This window comes from Marmota marmota, unplaced genomic scaffold (genome assembly GCF_001458135.2).
Source record: "Marmota marmota marmota unplaced genomic scaffold, marMar, whole genome shotgun sequence".
NCBI classification, from domain to species: Eukaryota; Metazoa; Chordata; class Mammalia; order Rodentia; family Sciuridae; genus Marmota; species Marmota marmota.
In genome coordinates, this window is record NW_025999990.1 from 11,061,315 (window position 1) to 11,082,663 (window position 21,349).

Genomic DNA, 21,349 nt, shown 5'->3' on the forward strand with positions numbered 1-21,349 from the left:
CTGAGGAAAGAAGAATCTAGAATCAGGCACTTTTGACCTCAGTCAGGGATCTCGGGTTTGATTTTCCCATGTGCCATTCCATGTGGCACCCCACTTGCCACGTATGGCTCCGTAAGCTTAAATCTTGATTAAAATGAAGTAGAATTATAAATTCAGCTCCCAGGCAAAGCCACATTTCAAATGCTAAACTCGCAGGTGTGGCTCCTATAATGGAGGCACCTGGCCACACCACAGAGGAACTTGTTTCACTGAACCATCCTCAAAAACTATGTCCTATCTATACATGGATATTTGTTGAAGGAGTGAATTCTCCAGCAGAGCGTGGGGCCATATCAAATCAATCAATAGTCCTACACCCAGGTTCCTTATTCCCTGAAAAGGCTTGGGTGAGCTGGCAGGGGCCACTCGACCACCACGTCCTTGTTTCCAATAGCTTCCTTGAGGACTGATAAGACAGCTGGAGCACTTTTTTATATTGATATTTTCTTTTATCCAAAACTTGGTCCTTCTGACAAATATTGAATCTATGGGTCATAGATGATCTTTTTTGACAATGCTTATGGAGCCACCAAGAAGAGAGCAGATGTTATTCATTCCTAAAACAGACTCCAATGCTAGTTTCCATGTTACACACTCACACTTGTGCATTATCAGATTCAATTAATGACACTCTGCAATTTTTCCCTAAGTATGCTTCACGTATGATCAAATACGTACAGGAAAGCACCTCAAATTCTGGGACCAGAAGCCATGCCCTTTCAGAATATGCTACTTAGGTTCCATGACCACAAGGAAGATAAAGAATATAACCTGAGTCCTCTCTTGTGGTCTTTGTGGTTCATTCCCCTGAACGGAGTTGGCTCAAAATGCTAGTCACCCTGGAGTATGGGGAGGATGGAGGTCTGCTGCAGGCTGCTCTTCAGGCACATGCGTAACTGGGAGGACCCATCATTCCATCCACATGGCTCACGTTGGAGTACACATCCACTCCAGAGGGTCGCTGTTCCACCCTCTTTAACCTGGTTTTAATTCTCCCCTGGGCCTCACACTGCTTTCTTCTTTGAAAGCTCACACTAAGAAAGCTGTAAGCCCCAACAGGGTCAACACTAGCTAAGACACACAGCAGGTGGGCAATGCAGAGACTCAGGGAAATGAGCATCAGGGGAGACCCACCATTCAAAATCCCAAGGTGAAGTCTATTCCCTTTGCCGACTTGGTCTCTTGAAGGGGAACATTCTTCTGTTCTCTGGAAGCTATGGCCCACCTTTCAAAACCATCCACCAGCAAATCACTCAAACAGGGCTTAATGGCACATTGTTAAATATTTAACTTATGCCTCTTATAAGCATCTTAGCCAGGGTGTGGTTTGTTACTTTCGGGAAAGGGCACTTGGGGGCACCCAAAGAACCAACCAAACACCACTGTTTAAAATCATGACAAGATTATAGCTTCATCTGAAGAGCGCGAGTAGAAACCTACAGATGCAGCAGTGCAGAGTCTTTCCTTACAACACACGAGACATTCATATCCTCTCAATGTGAACCAATGAAAATAATATTTTTTTTTGATGACTTAGGAATTGGTCTCGTGGAGAAACCACTCCCCTCCCCTCACACACACACCCCTTTCCTGAGGCACCTTGGAGCTTCAGGTTTTTAAATAGAAACAAAAAATATTGCAATGCTATCACTTCTGGCTCCTGTCCTCGGGGAGGGAATGCATTTGAACCCTTTCTCCCATAATAGGTTCCGTGAGTGAGCAAGAGTCAACTGCTTGCTAGCACATTCCTTCCCAACATCTCCTCACAGCTTCCTCAGGAAGATCCAGCCTCGACATTTAACGTACAGGAATGGCCCCAGTCTGCACACAGCGGGAGGCTTGCGCTAGGTGGTTTAAGTCATTCTAGTTTATAGACTATTTATGCTACGCACTCAAAGCACTGACAAAACACAGCACCCTTGTAAGGCAGAAATATTTGACTTCTCACAGCTTCTGCTTCAGTTACTTTGTGCTGCCCAGGGGAAGAAGGCCAGGAGGAGATGGAACAATCTGGAAAGCAGAAGCTGGAATATGGAATGTCTACCTCCACCAGGTCTGATCCCACACTGTATCTACTGCCTCGGGTTGCAGGCAATAACCCCAGAAGCAGGTATAGCAACAACCTCAACTGTTTTGCCCATCTGAGCACAGAGGAAAGCCAGTGGCTGCACATGTGGTAGCTCAGTGCACTTTCTAACACTAAGGCAGGGTTTCCAGGGTCAGGCCACTCAGAATCTCTTCTGTCTCCATGCCGACTAAGAAAGCTGTAAGCCCAACAGGGTAAACACAGGGAAGACACACAGCAGACAGACTTCCAGACTCAGGGAAATGAATATCAGCAGAGACCAAAGGGTGGATATGTGAGCAAACATACCAAGTAACAAGAAGAGGGGCTTCACATAAGGAGATGTCCCTTCTGTGATGCACAAAGGTAGAGGAGTTAGAGCAGAAAAGAGATGGAGTTGAGGAGGCTGACAGGAGTGCTCATGTGACTCAGACACAGGGGATCTTACAACTAAGAGAGCCTCTGTCCATCCTGTCACAGGGCCCACCTTCTAACCAGGAAGAGGGAGCAGCACAGGCTCCTCGCTGTGGCCTCTCAGTGGTGGCGAGGGAATGCCACTCTGCAAACACACCAGCTGGAAGCAATTAGGAGCCTCTACCCTCAGCATGCAACACAGACACGTAGCTGTCCTTACCGGAAGGTGACTAAGGGGCACGTCCACTTGGCCCAGGAAGTCGTCTCGTGTCTGTAAAGAAAGCAAGTGGTTAATGCTGCCAGTTATTCAATGAGTGTCAGTAAAACATTTTTTTTTTTAAATTTTAATATTTATTTTTTAGCTTTCGGCAGACACAACATCTTTGTTTGTATGTGGTGCTGAGGATCGAACCCGGGCCGCACGCATGCCAGGCAAGCGCGCTACCGCTTGAGCCACATCCCCAGCCCAGTAAAACATTCTTTAAAAAAAAAAGTTTCATTGTAAAAAGAGACAGAGGTTCAGAGCCTGACCCTGAATGCGGTGGGGACTGAAGGCAGAGGGCCAAGGTGAGGCATAGAGAGCAGTCACCAGGAGACCCGAGCGCAGAAAACACTGTGCATCTTGTCTTCGGCTGTCTGAGACATTGGTTGGCATTTACTACCAAACAGGATGTTAAGGAATCATCTGTCAGGGTTGTGAGCATGTGGTCACTCAGGGAAATGAACATGGAAGGCCTCTGAGCGATTGGGAGTAGAGCTGGGCCCATTCTAAAAGGAAGATAGTACAGAGATGTTGGGAACATTTTAACAACTATTTGTTTATCCTGCACCATAAACCCAGGGCTTCCTGAGAGCTGAGTGTCTAGGGAAAGAATACATAGCTTAGTTATTAATAAATCTTATGAACTACAGATCCTAAAAGATGAACGCCATTTCAATCCAGTAAGTAAACTGCTTGAAAGTTTGGGGATCGAGTCCTATAACTTTTGAACATGCCAAACCCCTCCCTCTCTCATCCACCACACGGCATGCTCGTTCCTGACTTACATGGGACCCAGGTAGAATTCATTAGGGGATACACGTTGGACTCCTTTCAGGCTCTGGGAGTGACCAGGGAAGTCATAACTCAGGTTCACGAGTCTCTGGCCTGGACTACAGGGTGTCTCACAGGTGCGTCCACACCAGGTCTCACATTACAAGGTTTACAGAGTGGCCTCTGGTGTTCAGATGACCAGAGGCACAAATCAGAACAGGACTCCTGCCACTCGTATAGAAATACGTAGCATACTGAAACATACACTCAAAATGCATAAGAGCTGGAGAGTTCCTCACATGTCAAACCCATTCCACAGCTAGTTGAGGAAAAGCCAAAGGAGAGCCCAGCTTGCCTCACTCTGAATCCCAGGTCCTTACTTTCCCTCTGCTGATATACTCAGAAATATTCTAATTTGCAGAAACGACTTTCCAACTGTACTTGAAAACAACATTCTCTTCTTTCACTTAGTGGAGCAGTAGGTGAATATAAACAAGATCTTTTGAAATGATTTGCTCCAGGCTTAAGAATTTCCTTTTAGATAGTTAAAATTTTGATTAACTGGAAAGCCATCTCTGCTCTGCATGAAGGATAATGAGAAATCAAAGTCAGTGCTGATGGGGGTGCTCGTGAAGAATGAGATGAGCTCCTGAGCTCTCGAGACTTTCAGAACTTTTCTCAGTTCTCTCTGCCACAACCCACCATGGGGAGGCCTCATCTAACACAAGACTATAAGGGAGGCGCCGATCAGTTCCTTACATTTTACCGAGAGCAGCAGTCAGCAGAAGGCCTGGAAAACAACAGCTTTGCTCCCCAGAGACTCACGCCAGTGTTAGTCCTCTGTGGGGCTGGTTTCATTATAGTTTTAAAACTGGTGTAAATGTTAGTACCATCATACAAGAAATGGAAATTTGTTGCCTATTGGCCGTAAGTTGTGTGTCTACCTAATATGAGTAGACTGGTATTGTCACCACCCCACCAATCCTCCTCTTCCTCCTCCAGTCACTGCTGATGTAGGAAGTCACAGAATGTGACTGATCATCAGAAGACAATATCATTAAAGCTACTCACGAGTCATGAGCCTAAGTGCATTTTTTTCCCCCCGAAGTGCGTTTCACCAAAAATTCACAAAACATCTAGGTGCCTTGTTGCTTTACTAGGGAGATGTCTGGGTTCTAAACTGATAACATGAGTTAAGCTCTGCCAGACACCTATAGAGAGGAGACTGACACTGACGGTGCAGCAGCAAACCCTGCCAGAGTGCTCACCCTACTCAACGCTCGGTGCCAAAGCTGTGGTGCATTCTGGAGCAGCCCAGGAGGCAGGCACCATTATCTCACCCGTTTTATAGATAGGAAAGCTCAATGGTGTGTGACCTGCCAAGTTCCTGTCAGGCTGGCTCCCAGGCTGCTCTTTTTTTTTTCTGAATTATGTCTTTATTATGCATTAGTAAGTAGTTGTTAAACATTGTTGTCTAATATTTTACCAACTTACATAAAACCACTTTATACATATTTTCTCTTTTGTCCTTATTAATTTATTTCTGTCAAAGAAGATGGAATGTATTTTATTCAACAATTGATAGTTTGATTTATTATTGAGCTATAAGAATTTTTTTTTTTAATTTTTTTTTAAATTTTTTTTTTATTGGTTGTTCAAAACATTACACAGCTCATGACATATCATCTTCCATACATTTGATTCAAGTGGGTTATGAACTCCCATTTTTACCCCAAATACAAGTTGCAGAATCATATCGGTTACACATCCACATTTTTACATAATACCATTTTAGTGACTGTTGTATTCTGCTACCTTTCCTATCCCCTACTATCCCCCCTCCCCTTCCCTCTCATCTTCCCTCTCTACCCCATCTGCTGTTGTTTAATTCTCTTTTTTTCCCTTTCCCCTCACAAACTCTTATATGTAATTTTGTGTAACAATGAGGGTCTCCTTCCATTTCCATAGTTTCCCTTCTCTCTCCCTTTCTCTCCCCCAACTCGTCTCTGTTTAATGTTAATCTTTTCCTCATGCTCTTCTTCCCTGTTCTGATCTTAGTTGCTCTCTTTATATCAAAGAAGACATTTGGCATTTGTTTTTTAAGGATTGGCTAGCTTCACTTAGCATAATCTGCTCTAATGCCATCCATTTCCCTGCAAAATCCATGATTTTGTCATTTTTTAGTGCTGCGTAATACTCCATTGTGTATAAATGCCACAGTTTTTTAATCCATTCATCTATTGAAGGGCATCCGGGTTGATTCCAAAGTCTAGCTATTGTGAATTGTGCTGCCATGAGCCACGAAACCAGGCTGCTCTTAACCCACTCTCTGCCGCATCTCAGTGAGTGGCAAGAAAGCAAGGCGAGTACTGGCCCTGGGCTTCTCCCCGAATGCTGGCTTTCAAGGGTGAGGAAGGGGAACTCGGATGACAGCAGTCTCCTGCAACTTTAGGAGGTTCCATTACAGTGATTACTGGGTATATGGTCTCCTACTCCACCAGCTCCTTTTCTCCAATGAGACAGTTTGCTGAATTCCCCGAGGTACTGTGAGGCTGGGAAACTCACGCCTGCCTTATCAAGTTTCCTTGTCACGTTGGAAAAACAATTTCTAACACAAGTCAAAGATAAAGTAACCTCCCCACTAAAGGGAGAAGGCTGTAATTTACATCAAGGAAGATGGAAATAAAATTAAATAGTTTAAGAAATAAATTTTTATTAAATTATTATTTTTTTAAATAAAACAGGAATCAAGCCCCAAATAATGCCAGCTCAAAATGAATGGGGTTAAAGCAACATTCCACCAGTCAATGGAAGATGCGTTGGCCAAGAGGCATAGGTTTCAAAACATCCTTTTGCTGCCAAAACTGGAGAAAGTTTAGGAAATAAAGTGTTTAGGCTAAAGGCATGACATGAATTTTTACAAATGGCTTCAACACTGCAGAAGAGCTGTCGTGGGATGAGGGAGGACGAGGAGTTCTCCTGGAAGACTTCTCATGAGAAGATGTGCAGGAGTGTGGCAGCGGGGGGATACCTCTGACACCTCTGTGTGATGGTCAGCTGTCAGGGATGGCATGACAGGGGCCCTGAAGAGACAACATTAAAGGCCCTCACAACTGTCTTAGGATGTCACTTACCAGAGTGTGACATTTTATACCAATGTTATAAAAAATAAATTTTTAGTAATTTGTATTATAAAATTATTTCCAAACATCATGTTAACTCTAAGAAGCTACAAATTAACTTGTGAAGTGAATACTGGCATTTCTTGTGGTGATTTTAAAGTGGCAAGACACTGTGAATTTCAGCCTCCGCTACCTGCCATCCTGTCCTCCAGGGTGAAAACATTGCAGGCTAGTAACACAATTATACAGGTTCCCTTCTGCTGAGCCATCGGATTACTTTTCCAATTTAATGACCATGTCCAGTGGCGCTCCTGACATGTGTCACGTAAGGTGAAACAAAAATCCATGTTCCCTTAATGAAAAAGTGAAACACACACACAAATTAAACAGTGTCTCTTGGAGCTTGCTCACTACACACTGATGTTCAGGCCCACTCCTCCCCACTTCAAAACCAATGATTTTTCTTAAGTCAGAAGGAAGGACAGCAGGGTGTGCCACGTCATGCAGAGGTGTGCTGCCGCTGTATGTGAAGGCCAGAGGCCCTGGGACCAGGACTAGCACACAGTTCCCAGGTAGCTCCTGGGCTCTTCCCCAGACTCCCCAGCGAGCACCGGTCAGAGCTGCCAGCTGTGAAGTGGACACCAGGCTTATCTGTCCTCACACCACACACGTGACCCAACTTCTCAACACACCCATCAGAAGGACCACAGAGCCTCTGATCTTTGGGTCAGAGCTGGGCTTGAAGGATGGAGCACCAACGTCATCACACACCAGGTCTCCATTACCCGGTTTCTTCCAGCACAGGCCGTGGCAACAGCAGCAAGGCCAGGCATGGTGTGAACTTCCCACTGAAGCCGAGAAGTAGGGAAGGAGGCGCCAGGATGGTGGCCCACAATCACACTGGGGCTGCAAGGCTCCTTAGGCAAAGCGTATCAAAAAGTATGGGCAATTCTTGGGGAAAGTGACCCATGAAGTACTACAGCTATGGATCAAGGCAGTGTTGGGTCCCCCCCCACCCACCCCCGTACCAGGGATTGAACCCAGTCGCATTTTACCACTGAGTCACATCCCTATCCCATTTTTTATTTTGGGACAGCGTCTTGCTATGCTGCTAGGGTTGTCCTTGAACTTGCAATCCTCCTACCTCAGCCTCCTAAATTGCAGGGATTACAGGCATGAGCCACCATACCTAGTGAGGGACTGTTTTTGAAGCTGTAAGCTGCAACCCCACAAGTGGTTTACAAAAAAGTATTTTTTTCTTTTTACTGTTGCTGGGAATGGAACCCAGGGCATTGTGCATGCTAGGCTAGCACTCAGCCACAGAGCTATATCCCCAGCCCCTATTTTTAAAAATAAAGTATAAAACAGAAAATATCAATGCCTTAACATGAAATACAAGTACTGTTTTGAAAAACTTATTTCAGTTACACACATACAAAAATGTGTGTGCTAAGAACTGATCCAGAATGAATCTCTCTTTGTGTGTCCTATCATCAAAACAATCTGAGGGCCACTCAGCTACAAAAAATAAAAACCTTCTAGAACAACTTATTGCCTAAAGTTTTACCCTGGAAATCACATAGTGACTTGCTAGATCAGAATTTCTTAAGACAAATGGAAGAAAACTACACAGAATTTACAACATAATCTACAGAATCAGCGTTTAGAGTAAAGACAATATAGTTCCTTTTTTTTTTTTTAATGTCACACATCAAGGTAGACATCACAATTGCCTCTGACACAAAGCCAGAATCATGGCACCCGCCTTCCTGCCCAGCTCCAGTGCTCAAGACCACCTCTGCCTGAAGCCTCCTCCTGCAGCACAGAGCTCTGCAGGCCGGCCCTGGTTCTACCAGGCGGGGCATAGGTACATTTTTGGAGTGACTTAGGAAGCATGTGCATTCTGAATTATCTAAACCACGACTGTTTAAGTAACTTTCACCGAAGACTTAAACCAAAGCTAAAAATACATCGTCTCTTTCGAGGTTGTGGCATGGGAAGTACCTAAGTGGCACAGATGATTCCTCCTAGACCCTCATTTCTCAATAAAGTGAGAGACCAGCATTCTCATCACAGACAAAAGGAAAGAGAACCCTCGACTGTCTCTCCCTCTGCTCAACAGGCAGACACAATGGCCTCCATCAAGGAGGCTGCGGGGAAGAAGCCTCCACCATACAAGTCCCAGATTCACCACTGGGGCCTCGGGTTTCAAGATAAACTGCTGTGAAATATGTCATCATTTACTGTCATCAAATGACAATCCTGTTACATTCCACTAAAACTAAAGAAAAAAGTGCCACAATGAAATGTTCTCTGAATGCTCATAGACTTACCAAAACTGACTTCATAGACCCCAGAACACAAGGCCAAGCAAGTCTCAGGTTTTCTTTTTTTGTTGTTGTTGTTTGTTTTTAAATCCACATGGGTAGACATTTCATTATGGCTTTCACACTACCATCTCCCCTGCCATTTTAGTCTTGAAAGGAAGGACTGAATCTGCCATTCACTAAAACACTGCGGTGTGTCCTGGAGACACTGATTCTTATTTATATCAACAAACAAGACTTCCATGTCAACAAAACCTCAGGACACTCACAGGAACACCATGCCAGGTGCGCAGGCAGAACTTCTCCGGGCTGCCTGTGACTGCTGTCAAGAAGACCATCTACCTTAAGAGAAGCTTTTTTAGGGGAAATTCAGAAAAAACAGAAGGTCCAGGGAGATAGAGCAACCAACTGTCCTGGCAGAGAAGGGAGCAGGCCTGCAATTGCAGTCTGGCTCTGGTCTGGGGCCCAACCAGGCATGTAAATTGCGTTGAGAGAAGATTTTCTTAGGTGGGCTCAAATGCGTCCTTGTTGCTCCAGGTGTCCAGCTATGAGGCATACAATGTGCCTGATGGGTCCCCTCTCCGGGTGGGTGGAAGTGGCTCCAGAATAGGCTCTAGAATACTCAGTCCCCACCCCTGAACTCCAAATACAAGCATGTTTCCATTTGCAGGGTCAACAGAGGGCGGCAGGAATAATACTTTTTTTGCAAACAGAAGCATTTGATAATCAGAATTTAATACCCAGTGAACTCGAGGGGTGTGAATGCTGGGTAAGAATTCTGGGAACCAGACTCAAAACCTCAAGAGAGCTGCAGAGCTCAGAATCTCCTTAGCTCCTGCAGGGAGGGGCCAGCCACAGTCAGGCTGCACTTAGCACATCTTACTCTGGACAATCCATTTCCATTGCTCAGTGGCCACAGGCAGCAAGGGTCTTGCACTTCTGGGTAGAACAGCCCCACACAAGCCACGGATACTGACACTGGCATGAGCAGAATGCTGCAGGAATCTCGAGGGGGAAGTGCCTCATTCAGCCCAAGGTCAAGGTTGGGATGACTTTAGAGAGAATGTAAAGGGCATGCTGAAGGGCAGATGGGGTTGGTGGGTGGGGTGAGGAATGAACTGCAGAAGAATCAGGTTCAAACTGTGAGTGAAGAGGAGGCCTGTGGCACGGAAGTCACAGGGGGAAACAGAGCAGTGTGGGGGGTGGGGAGGAAGGAAGTGGAGTGTCCCATGTGGCTCACTTACATGAAAAGACAAAAGATTTTAAACTATGTAATAGTTTGGATATGAAATATTGCCATGTGTGTGACAATGAGAGAATGTTCAGAGGTGAAATGATTATGAGAGCTGAAACCTAATCAGTGGATTAATCCACTAGAATGGATTAAATGGAGGTTGGGGCTAGAGGAAGTAGATCATTGGGGGTATGCCTTTGGGGTTTATATTTTGTCCCTGGTGAGCAGGGCTCTCTCTTCTTCCTGGCCGTCATGTCCTGAGCTGCTTTCCTCTGCCACACCTCAGACCCAGAGGTAAGGAGTTGGCTGACCATGGACAACCTCTCCAACCATGAGCCAAAGTAAACTTTTCCTCTTCTAAGTTGTTCTTGCTGAGTCTTTTGGTCACAGTGACGCAAAGCTGACTAATGCAACTGGTAAGGACTGCATTTTAGGAGGGTCACCTGTTTGGGGGCACCCACGTTGAGGTGTCACCATGAAGGCCTGGCTCCTCAGGAAGAGGAAGGCTTGGCACCCACCCACAAGAGTCCACTCCTGGGCTCTCCTGTCAATAGGGCAAGGTTGTCAGCAAGGTCCTGGGCCCAGTGCCATCAGTAATCCTCAGCAACCAATGTCCCTGACTTGCTGCTGATGTAAAGCAAACATGAAGACCGTAGAAGAATAAGTGCAAATAAGGGGAGAGTGGGATCAGACTGCTGCCCTCTCCAGACAGTAGGGTATCAGGAGCCCACAGGGTCTGTCACCTACAGGTTCATCACCTTTGCTTCCTTCCCTGTCCGGTGGGAGGCGTCCTCCTCTCTAGCCCAGACATGGTTGGTTTCAGACAACTTATGGCAAGCTACAGTTGTGTTATCTTTTCAAGGAAAGAAGAGGCCTCTACTTGTCACCCTTCAAGGTTCTGGGGCAGGACCTGGTGTCACAGTTATCCGTTTTATCTGCACAAAATCTCCAGGGCAAAGGCCACTGAAAGCTTCTTATAAAGCTATTGTATTTGTAAAAAAAAAAAAAAACAAACAAAAAAACCCGCAAATGTAAAAAAAAAACAAAACGCTGAGGCACAATGTCATTCTCTTACCACCTCCTGGTGAAAATTAAATTTGATGAATAAACTAAAAAGATTTTAATGAACATAATTTGCTAAAAAATAAGCATTCTCATACATTCTATTTGTTACAAAGCAAACTAATCTGAGACTGAATTTGGAAGTTTATTTAAATGAAAACGTGTCACTGGGTTCATTTAGTGACCTAATACTGTTTAATTCTGCGCTTCTACCTTTTGGTACAATTTGTTTTAATTTCTCAAGATTGCAGGAAAACTTTCTCAGGATAAGCGCCTCATTTCTTCTCTGGAGAAGTTTTTAGAATTAGATTTTCTACAAGTCATTTTAATAACAAATGTATAAAGAAAATATTCTTCTATCGTCTCTGAACTGGACCAAAGTATAGATGTTAATAACCTGAAATAGCAACAGTCACCCTTAGTCAATGTAGCCTTGGGGAACAAACTGGATGAAGGGGAAAAGTGAACCGAAGTTTCCCATGGACTCGAGGTCATTTTTATTCTTTGACTTCATTCCCAAGCTTGATGCTAAAAGCTCTTCCTCAGGGCATGGGAGGCTAGCAGTCCACCTCGCTGCCTGGCTGGCCAACCGCATCCAAGTGCGGAATCCCACAAGGCAGCAGACAGACCACAGGATAATGTCAACAAAACTGCACTTTCATTCTTGGACTTTTAATGACCGAAGACTCTGAACTAGTGTCACCCAGGTTTATGCAAGGACACTGACCTTTCCTAAAGGCTCCACTAAAACAGCCTCATACTATGAGCTTTGGCATCCCTGGTGGATCCTTCCAAGTCTCCTCTCTGAACTGGCCATGTTTTGGCTGAAATCATATCACTGGCCAGTGACTCCATCAAAGTTTGCTGGGGAAAAGCTCCAGCTAAACTCTGGGGAGAACCTTGGGACTGTGAAGAATGACAAGCTCACATGCAGTTTCCCACTCTGTGCCAGGCGCTGTCAGAAGGTTAAGGAACCTGCCTGAGAGCAGGCAGGTGGCAGCCTGCTGCGTCTGCCATCGGCTCCAGCACCCACACTCACCATCATCGAGAGGTGACAGCTGTAACTTCAAGTACCAATGCCTTCATGCAAACCGCGAACAGCTCCCACTCCTCAGGAAATTCTAGCTTGCTATGCTGCAGTGCCTGGTGCACACCCCCTGGGGGTCACACTTACCAATGCTGCCAGCTCCGAAGGAATGTGATCTGAGCAGTGTCTGCACGTGCATATTCTTGCATGTGCCCTTTTCCCTTTGCTTATATTTTAATAGAAAAAATGAAATGAGTTAAGGTATAGCTTGAAAAATAAATGAAACTGAATAGTTTTTATTCTTTTACACTACCCAACCCCCTTCCCCTCACCCTCAATGTCTTAAAAATTTTTTTGTAGTTGTAGATGGACAGAATGCCTTTATTTTGTTTTTATTTTTATGTAGTGCTGAGGATCGAAACCAGCGCCTCACTCATGTTAGGCGAGTGCTCTGCCGCTGAGCCCCAGCCCATTACCTCAATACCTTTTAAAGCCTTGTTCTTCCTACTGGTGCATGCACATGCTGGGGAGGTACAAAGACTTCCTGGGAACATGGGCATAGACAATTCCAAACAAATCATCCTCTAAATCCGTCCACACATTCTTTTCCTTGTACCTGACCTGACTAATAACAGTTCTGGGCTCTGGGGCCTGTCCTTTCCTGCCTCCCCTTTCTGAAATACAACCTCCCCTTCTCAGGCCTTTCAAAGAAGGGTTGTTTTTGTTTTTATCCTTACTGAATCTTACCACAGTCTGTTTTACTGGATATAAAAACCTCTGGAGTCCAAATGCATGGTTAAAAAATGCCTGGCTCTTGTGAGTACAAACAGAACTGAGGACAAGATCCCACCCAACTACACCAAGGTGACAGACTTCTGGAGTGACAGTATCTTGCATATTTTACCACCCTCCCATCCAGCCGATCTTTTTATTTGGCTTAAAAGATGATGTCAAATATTTTTCTGGCAGAAAATAAGCCTAATATGGATGATGGTTTTAACAATGACCGAGTTTATTAATTCAATTTATGGTAGGTATTTTCCATTAAAATGAATTGTATCTGCAACCACAAGACTAAATTATCTATTGTACTGGACACTTTATAAAATAAAGCACACAAGTAACATTCATCATACTTGAAATTACCTCTTTTGCAACTACTGGACTAATAACCTATTGAACAAATGATAAATGACAGATGTCAACTTAAAAAATGTTTGAGAAGGTCTAATACATTCTTTAGGTCTACAGAAAGATTTTGAAGATGTCTAAAAGCATAAAATCCATTGCAAAGTTATTAGCCCATTAACTAGATAATTAAAAAGTTTCATTCAAAATTTACTAAGTATTTAAAATTTCTTCCTCCTAAGGCAGGAAAAGAAGGGGAAGAAAAAATTCTCTTTTCTGCGTATAATGTTGGTGAGAAATCCTGGAGAGGAGATCCTCAAAGCTTTGGGAAAAACAGAGTGTGTATCTTAATTTCACATGTATCTTTAGAGTAAACTAAGAACTTCAAAGGAATTTTGGAGTTTAACAGGTGCCAGTTTAGGTACAGAGTATGGGACACCTTCTACACCTTGAAATCAAGGACTCAATGGGCAGGAGAGAGGTCCAGGTCTTCTTCTAGTCTCTCTAGGACAGAATAACACTTGCAGGTCCATGAGCACGTGAGGACTCAGGGTGACATGGATCAGAGGCTCTCAGCCTGGCAGGGCCTGGAATCACCCGCAAAGTTCTCAAACCAGTGTACATTCCTCACCTCACCTCGGACAATTACATTTCTGGTGAAAGAGTTCAGACACTGATGTGCTTCAAAAGCTCTCCAGCTTATTCTAATTCGGCTGGGATTGATAAGCATGAGGTAAACCCCTCAGTTTTCCCTGTCCACAAAAGAGAAACTATAATTATCTGTGAAACTGATAGAGTTTATACGATTAGCAAACTGATATTCAATAGGAATCTCTAATAGTATAAAATAGTTCCTCCCCTCCCCCTCACGCCTCCGCTCTTCTCCCAAATGAGAAATAGCTGGACCCATTTACACATGCGGGTAAAAATAACTGCTGGGTCCGGAATGTGGATGGCATGGGGGAGGGGTGCATTTTTGGCTGCCCCTGTGTGGAACCCTAACCCTCTGGCCTGATAGGGCCAGGATATTAATAGGAATAGGACTCACAGGTGCACAGACAAAGCATAGGGATTTCACTGGTTGTGACCAAGGGAGAACTTCCCGCCACTCTAATACTGGAACTACAAAAAACAAATGTCATTTCAAAATGGAATCAAAGGATGTGAACCTTTGGAAAGACCTCAAAAGTCACTCGATGCAACACACATCTGAGATCTGCATCTCTATCCATACCTCTCAAGTGGCTGCTCACCCTGTCAGTCCTAAAGCACCAATTATGGGGGCACACTACCTCCTGGGCAGCAGGAGGAGTTGGGTTTTGGATGTATACACATCTCATCTAAAATGCTACATGTACCTAGAGGTAGCTGAATAATTAAAGGCAAATTTCTTCACCACCACTCAAGGTCACTCTCTCCCCCCCCCAGAGTGAGGATAAAGCAACTTCACCTTGCATAGGAATGGATTAAGTGGAACAAGCAGATTGAAGAAATGTTGGTTCTCACCAGGGTTTCTGGAAGTAAGCATCATTAACATTTTGGAGAGGATAATTCTTCACCGTGAGGGTGCTGTCCTGTACTTTGTCAGATGTTTGGAAGCATCTTTGGCCTTTGACTACTAGATGCCATAGAAGCTCTTGCCCCCTAGTTATGATAGTCAAAAACATCTCCAGGTAGTGTCAAATGCCCTGCAGGGAGTGGTGACAAAAATCCGTGCCAGCTGAGGACCACTGCCCAGTCCCACTTTCCTCCCTCCCTTCTGCTCAGGAAGGTGCTTGCTCATCTTTGGGCAATTCTATGTGAATGTCCTAGTGATCTGTTGTTTGCTTTTTGGTAACTCACATTCTCTTGAAGCACCAGAGGAGGAGGAAGAAGAATGTATGTTTCCATGACTAGCAAGGGTCAGGCTAGGACTCAAACCCAGTCTTTCCGACTCTAGCACTTAAGAGTCATTCGTTTGTGGTATGTTATTTCTTAGGAACTAATCTCTCTGCCATGGGACAGGCTGGCTTAATTACTTATTTGAAGAGAGTCATGTGCTTACCCTTCAGCCCCTAGAGTACTTTAAGAAAAATCTACAAAGCTCCACATGCCAGACTATTTCCTAATTAATGGGCAAAACAGAGTGTGACATACTTCACCAGGTGGCTGCCAGGGATCCCTAAGAGGCTGAGACCAATGGCTGAGCTCTGTGCCTGACTGAGTTGTGCTTAAAAATCAACAGCAAAAATAGTTTCTAAAACATGGAATCATTTATGCTATAATTAAGAACACACAGTGGGGCTGCTGTCTAAGCCAGGAAGGCTCAGGAACATGGGAGTGGTAATGCAAGTTTACTTTAGATGAAAGTCACAGAGGAGAAAACGTTCCCAGCACTCTCTTCAAAGTCATTTAAAAAGTCTTCAACAATCAAACCTCCAAAGACGATTAGAATTAGGATACTAGGCACCAAATTCATTCTTTAGGTCTCAAAAACAAAAGACAAACCTGAAAAGGAAAGTTCACTCAATTGTGACACTGTCCACAAATCATCAGGGACCACAAGTCAAGTAAATGCCCATGCTTGCAAGAGTAGACATGCAGGCAGCCATGGGGAAAACCCTCCCCAATGAGGCCTGTGAGCAGGCTGACATGAAGCACTTGCTTAAACTCTGCAGCCTGATGCCTTTCTTGCCTCTCCTAGATAGCCAGCCCTGAAACCTGTATCCGCTGTGCGGTCTGCCCTGCACCAATGACTGAAAGACCAAAGAGGAGAGGGAAGTGCCACCTCCAAGAAGAACAGAGTCTAGATGCATGGGTTCTACACCACAGGCATGCGGAAGAGCCCCGGAAGGCCTGGGACATGCTAGAGTTCAGGAACTAACTAATGGATGACTCGGGGCACCAAGCCTTCCCTGGACCAAGTTTCTCATCTGGAAAGTGGGGCTAAAGACCACCTGCACTTCCCATGCTTGTGCTTCAGATGCCTGTGTATCTACAAGACTCATCCAAGTTACTACTGAGTGTTATAACAATCTACAGTAGGGACTGTTTTAAATGCACTGTTGGGAAATAGGAGGAGCAATGAGTTCCTGCCAAGACTGGGCAACTGGAAACACACCGCTATTTTCAGCTACACTGTGGGTCAGTGAGTCTGGTCTCCAATCAAAGAGCTCCTCTGGTATTGCGGAGAGATCAGCATATACAGTTTGAGAAAACCTGTTCTAACCTGCGGGGGCAAAATATGTGAAAGGGATTTCAAAAAATGGAATGAGCTGTTACAAAGTTAATTATTCCTTAAAAATAAATGAAGCAATGACATGTAATACAAGGACCAAGATGCAAGATTAAAGGTCTAAATCTAAGATGGGGACACTCTTGGAATGTTAGAAATGGCCTCTTATTTATTTTCTTTAAAAGATGACTTGGCTGAAGGCAATCACCAATTTATGAACAAACTACATTCAAAAGTCTATTTATGGGCTGGGCATGGTGGTACATGTCTGTAATCCTAATGGCTGGGGAGGCGGAGGCAGGAGGATTTCAAGTTCAAAGCCAGCATCGACACCTCAGTAAGGCCCTAAGCAAGTCAGTGAGAAACAAATAGGGCTGGGATGTGTCTCAGTGGCCAAATCCCCTGGGTTCGGTCCCTGGTACCAAAAAAAAGGTCTATTTACATATATGCTGGTTGGTTGTTTAGAACATGAAACCTATAAATCTGAAGACAATTATATCATAAATAAATAGTAATCCTTAGACTAGACTATAAAGGCTGTTAAATCTACAAGTACCTAGGACATCAAGCAGGACTAACCCTGGAGCTTCAATTACACTCTCAATCCATGCTGAGATTATTAACAAATACTCCCCCATCAGCTGGGGCAACCAAGGGCCTTATGAGCCCTTGTCGCCCTCCAAGTACACACTAGTGGGCACTTCTGTGGGACACGTGCAGAAAAGCCACAGGACATGGGGCAATGACTGACAGCCAAGGCAAGTCACCAATGAACTGGGCTTGAAGCCAGTTCTGGGTCATGTTAATATTAATGAAAATTCTGCATTCAACTCCATAATCCTTAGATGGCTGATTTTAAAAGAAGATTTATAATCTTTCCAGAAGAACTTTGAGAACAAAGGCTTCAAGAATACTCATCTTGTTTTTATTATCCTGATTCACAGACACCATCTTGAAAAAAAGAATAGGCGGACCCAGTACTGAGGCACCGGCAGAGCAGCTCGGTTGCTCTCTCCTCGACCTGGAGCAAGCTGCCCAGGCTCCCTGAGCAGCTCCAACGTGGGAATGGTGGGGTGTGATCCTGTGCATTATCCTGAACCATGAAAACAGTGTGTACAAAACAGCACCAAGCCTTGAACACAGCAGATGCTGAGAGGTAAGTTACATTGTTATGCTACAGGGGACCTCCCTGGAAAGACCTACCAGAGTGACTGCAGGCTGCTCTTGGGAGGGCTCGATGTATTCACGGCCAGAAACCATGCAGATAATTCCCACAGGGTTCCTAACCTTCAAATTGACCAACACAGATTGATTTCAGTAAAGTTCAACTTCTAATGAGCACAGTTAGGGGTTGAACATGACAGGGAAGGGAGTCGGTGGACATTAGTGGCCCAGGATTCAAATACTCTGAATTAAACAGATATATTTGAATACTTAAGCTTTAAATTGCTATTCTTTTATCTATCTTGTCACTTAAGCTTTTTTTTCATAGTTCAACAGGAGAAATACTGCAGGAGCTAGAGAACCTAGATCCCCGTGCATGGAACTTGGAGAAAATCCCTTTACTCTCAGCATCCCAATATTTCCATTGTGAGATAGGGAGGGGGAAGATTAGAATTAATTCTAAGGTCCTTAATATGTATACAGTTCTCCAAGCTTCACAGACAAACTTTGCTATATCATCACTTTCCCTTGCCCTTAGTGTCAATTTTGGAAAAAACATTAAGTTACATATTTCTGCAAGTCAAGCAACTTTCGCCTACTTTGGATATGGACTGGTGGTAAAACCTAGCAAGGCTGGCGGAGCTGCTGGGGAGCAAGCCTGGCCCTCTGGGCTGTGCACCATCATCCAGAACCCTGGGCACCTCTCAGAGCCCAGCAGATATGAGAGCTCAGTCTGTTCAGAACAGAGTTGGCCCTTCTGACTGCCATGTCCAAAGGCACACCAAGCACAGACTCTGCAGACAGAACAGACCAGGGGCTGAGAAGGCAGCACAAGGGGCAGCAATGTGGTCTGACTTCAGCTGACTGCAGCCCTGCCTCTTGCAAGACTTGATGCAGTGGCTCAACTTCTTTGAGTTTCCTCATCTGCCAACGGGGACAATGACGACAACATTAAGAGTGGCTGGTATAGAAGAACCTGGGAGGTCACACACCCACATACAGTTCTTCAGGGTGCAAAATGCTACAGAAACTTCCATTTAGCTATGGGTAGTAACCCTCCTGTTTGCATAACAATTCTAAGCTATAAATCAACAATGACAATTACGATATACGAGGGACTCACTTTAAGTGGAGCGTGCCTCACTTTCTCCTCACGAGAACCATCTGAGAAAGATACTATCCTCACATTACAGAAGAAAACAAAAGCACAGAAAGGCTAAGTGACTTGTCCAAGGTTGCACAGCTGTGAGCAGTGGAGCCAAGATCTGAGCTCTTATTGCCACCCATGTCACACACTTGGCTGTTGCTACTAAAAGTAAAATCCCAACTATTTTTTTTCCTGGATAAAAAAATATCTTACCCAGGTGCTAGCACATCCTTGACCATTCCTTGGGGACAGTCTTTGGGACACCTGGCAGATCATCAGCCATTTAAGTACACTTTGAGACTAAATTACAAATTTAGCTGTACTTTAGATGGCATTTTGAGAAACACTGAACATGACCATCCATGAGATTCAAATCTTATGAAAATCTGAAAGCCTCTTCTCCGCTCTCCACTACCCCGTCCTGATTCTTCCCAAAGGGGCCAGAGTGGAGGAGAGGTTCTTATTTATCTATGAAACAGATTATATCTATTCCAGGACTTTACCTACAAAAGCTGTCTAGGTATGGCTACATGGATGCTGCCTGTCTTCAGAAAATAATTTAAGACATTTCAAAACCGCAGTGATGACAACTAGCCTCAGAGTCAAGTTTTCAAACAGAAACCAAAATATTTGATTCAGTACACACCATATTTTTCTTTGTAAGCATCAATCTTTCAAAGAACAAAAAATCTTGGTGTCTAGCAGCCCAAGAAATACATTAAAGCTATTCATTTCCATCAAGCCCTGTCTTCATGCCTCTCCCCTTGCAAAGGGGACTGAAAACATGACATGGACAAAGGGCTGACATGGCACCTTTGCAAATTGCTTTTCATGCAGGATGCACACGTGAGGGAACAATTGCAGCTGTGTAGGTGCAATCCTCTTTTTCACCCTTAAAATTTAGGTATGAATTTTAATAAAATAAAATTATTAACTGCAAAATTTTATTATTAAAACAAAACCACACTGTGTTCAAACACAGGCCTTCCCCAACCTCATCACCCAGACGGGTGTGTGTATACACATTTGTGTTATAGTCTAGAAACAAAGATGTACGCACACTCAAGAGTGGTTTGTAAAGATAACATTTAGAATGCAACTGTCAATAGTGTAATGGCTAAGTAATCCTCAGTCATGCTATGAATCGCAGTCATGTTCTGAATCCTTATTAGCTACAGTCAGCATGTAACCCATTTAATTTATTTTGATTTTTACTGGAAGAAATATGCTATTCTGCAATTTGAGAAGTCAAAGAGACAAAAATCCAGGGAGATGTTGAAATATATAATGTGATTTAGAAGCTGGGTTTATATTGAAGGTGAAATGGTATCTCAAGAAATGTTTAATTTGCCATCTTGACCTCGTTGGACGAGACTCTACATGACAATGATTACTGAGGATGGTTTGCTAAAGAGCCAGTAAACTCACCCACGCCACTTCTTTAATTTTAAAAAAGGGGAGAAAGGAGAAAACTTCCACAAACTTGAATTCTGCCATCCATACCTTGCATGCATTATTTCAATTAATTGTTCCAAGAAGCCTGCAATAGACAGAATCCATTATTAACTCCATTTTAAAGATCAGAAAAGTGTGGTTGAGAAAAGTAACTTGCTCAGTCTTATACTGAGTGTTGCCAATCATGTAGTGCAAAGAGCCAGGATTCCGCCCTAGGTGTGGCTTGTGTTTCTATATTGTCCCTGCAGGTTAACAATCACCAGGATCCCAGAGATAAGGTGAACATGAGGCATCCTTGGAAAACTGCATTACCACCTAGAGAAATTCAGGTTCCTTTAAAATATCTAAAGGGAAAATAATTATTTTTCTCTTTAAAAGAATATGCCTTAGTTTATGCTAAGAAATGTGACACCGTGTAGACAGAGCAAGCCGCATAAACCCAAATGGCCACACAAGAGGCAGTGCGTTCTCCTCCAACGCTTCCACTCGCGCTCTAGCACTGGCCGAGGGGGCTTCAACCACGCTGGCTAGCAGAGGCAGCATCCTCCAATTGTTTCCCTTCAAGATTTTGAACTGGAGAAAGAGGAACTAAAAACAGAAAAAGGCATCGTCCAAGTACCTCAGAAAGAATGATAAGCAGAGACAGACACACCAGAGAGGCTCCTGGAAAAACCAGACCAGAAAACAGAGTGGGCTGGATGTGACCATCTCCTAAACTGCTGTCAAATGTTCTGGCACACGGAGCTACGTGGCCAAGAGAACAGGATCCAGGATTCGGACCCTCGCTGCAGGTCCACCTGCCGGCTCTCAGGATCTGATGGAACCTGTTCCTCATGACTCATCTCACGCGTACACGTTTTGTCTTCCAGAAAAACCACAAGTGACCTGGGGCAGGCAGTTTGTGTCTCTATCTTCCCA

The 21,349-nt window shown here is 44.2% G+C and overlaps 1 protein-coding gene across 6 annotated transcripts in view; it reads right to left on the minus strand.

The window, feature by feature from the left end:
• Nedd4l (NEDD4 like E3 ubiquitin protein ligase) overlaps window positions 1-21,349 on the minus strand; it is a 140,951-nt gene that overhangs the window by 81,360 nt on the left and 38,242 nt on the right. For all 6 annotated transcript variants that reach the window (XM_015482349.2, XM_015482351.2, XM_015482347.2 and 3 more), the window contains exon 2: window positions 2,739-2,789. In XM_015482349.2, coding sequence (XP_015337835.2) covers window positions 2,739-2,789 — 51 coding nt within the window. The remainder of the gene's footprint in view (window positions 1-2,738; window positions 2,790-21,349) is intronic.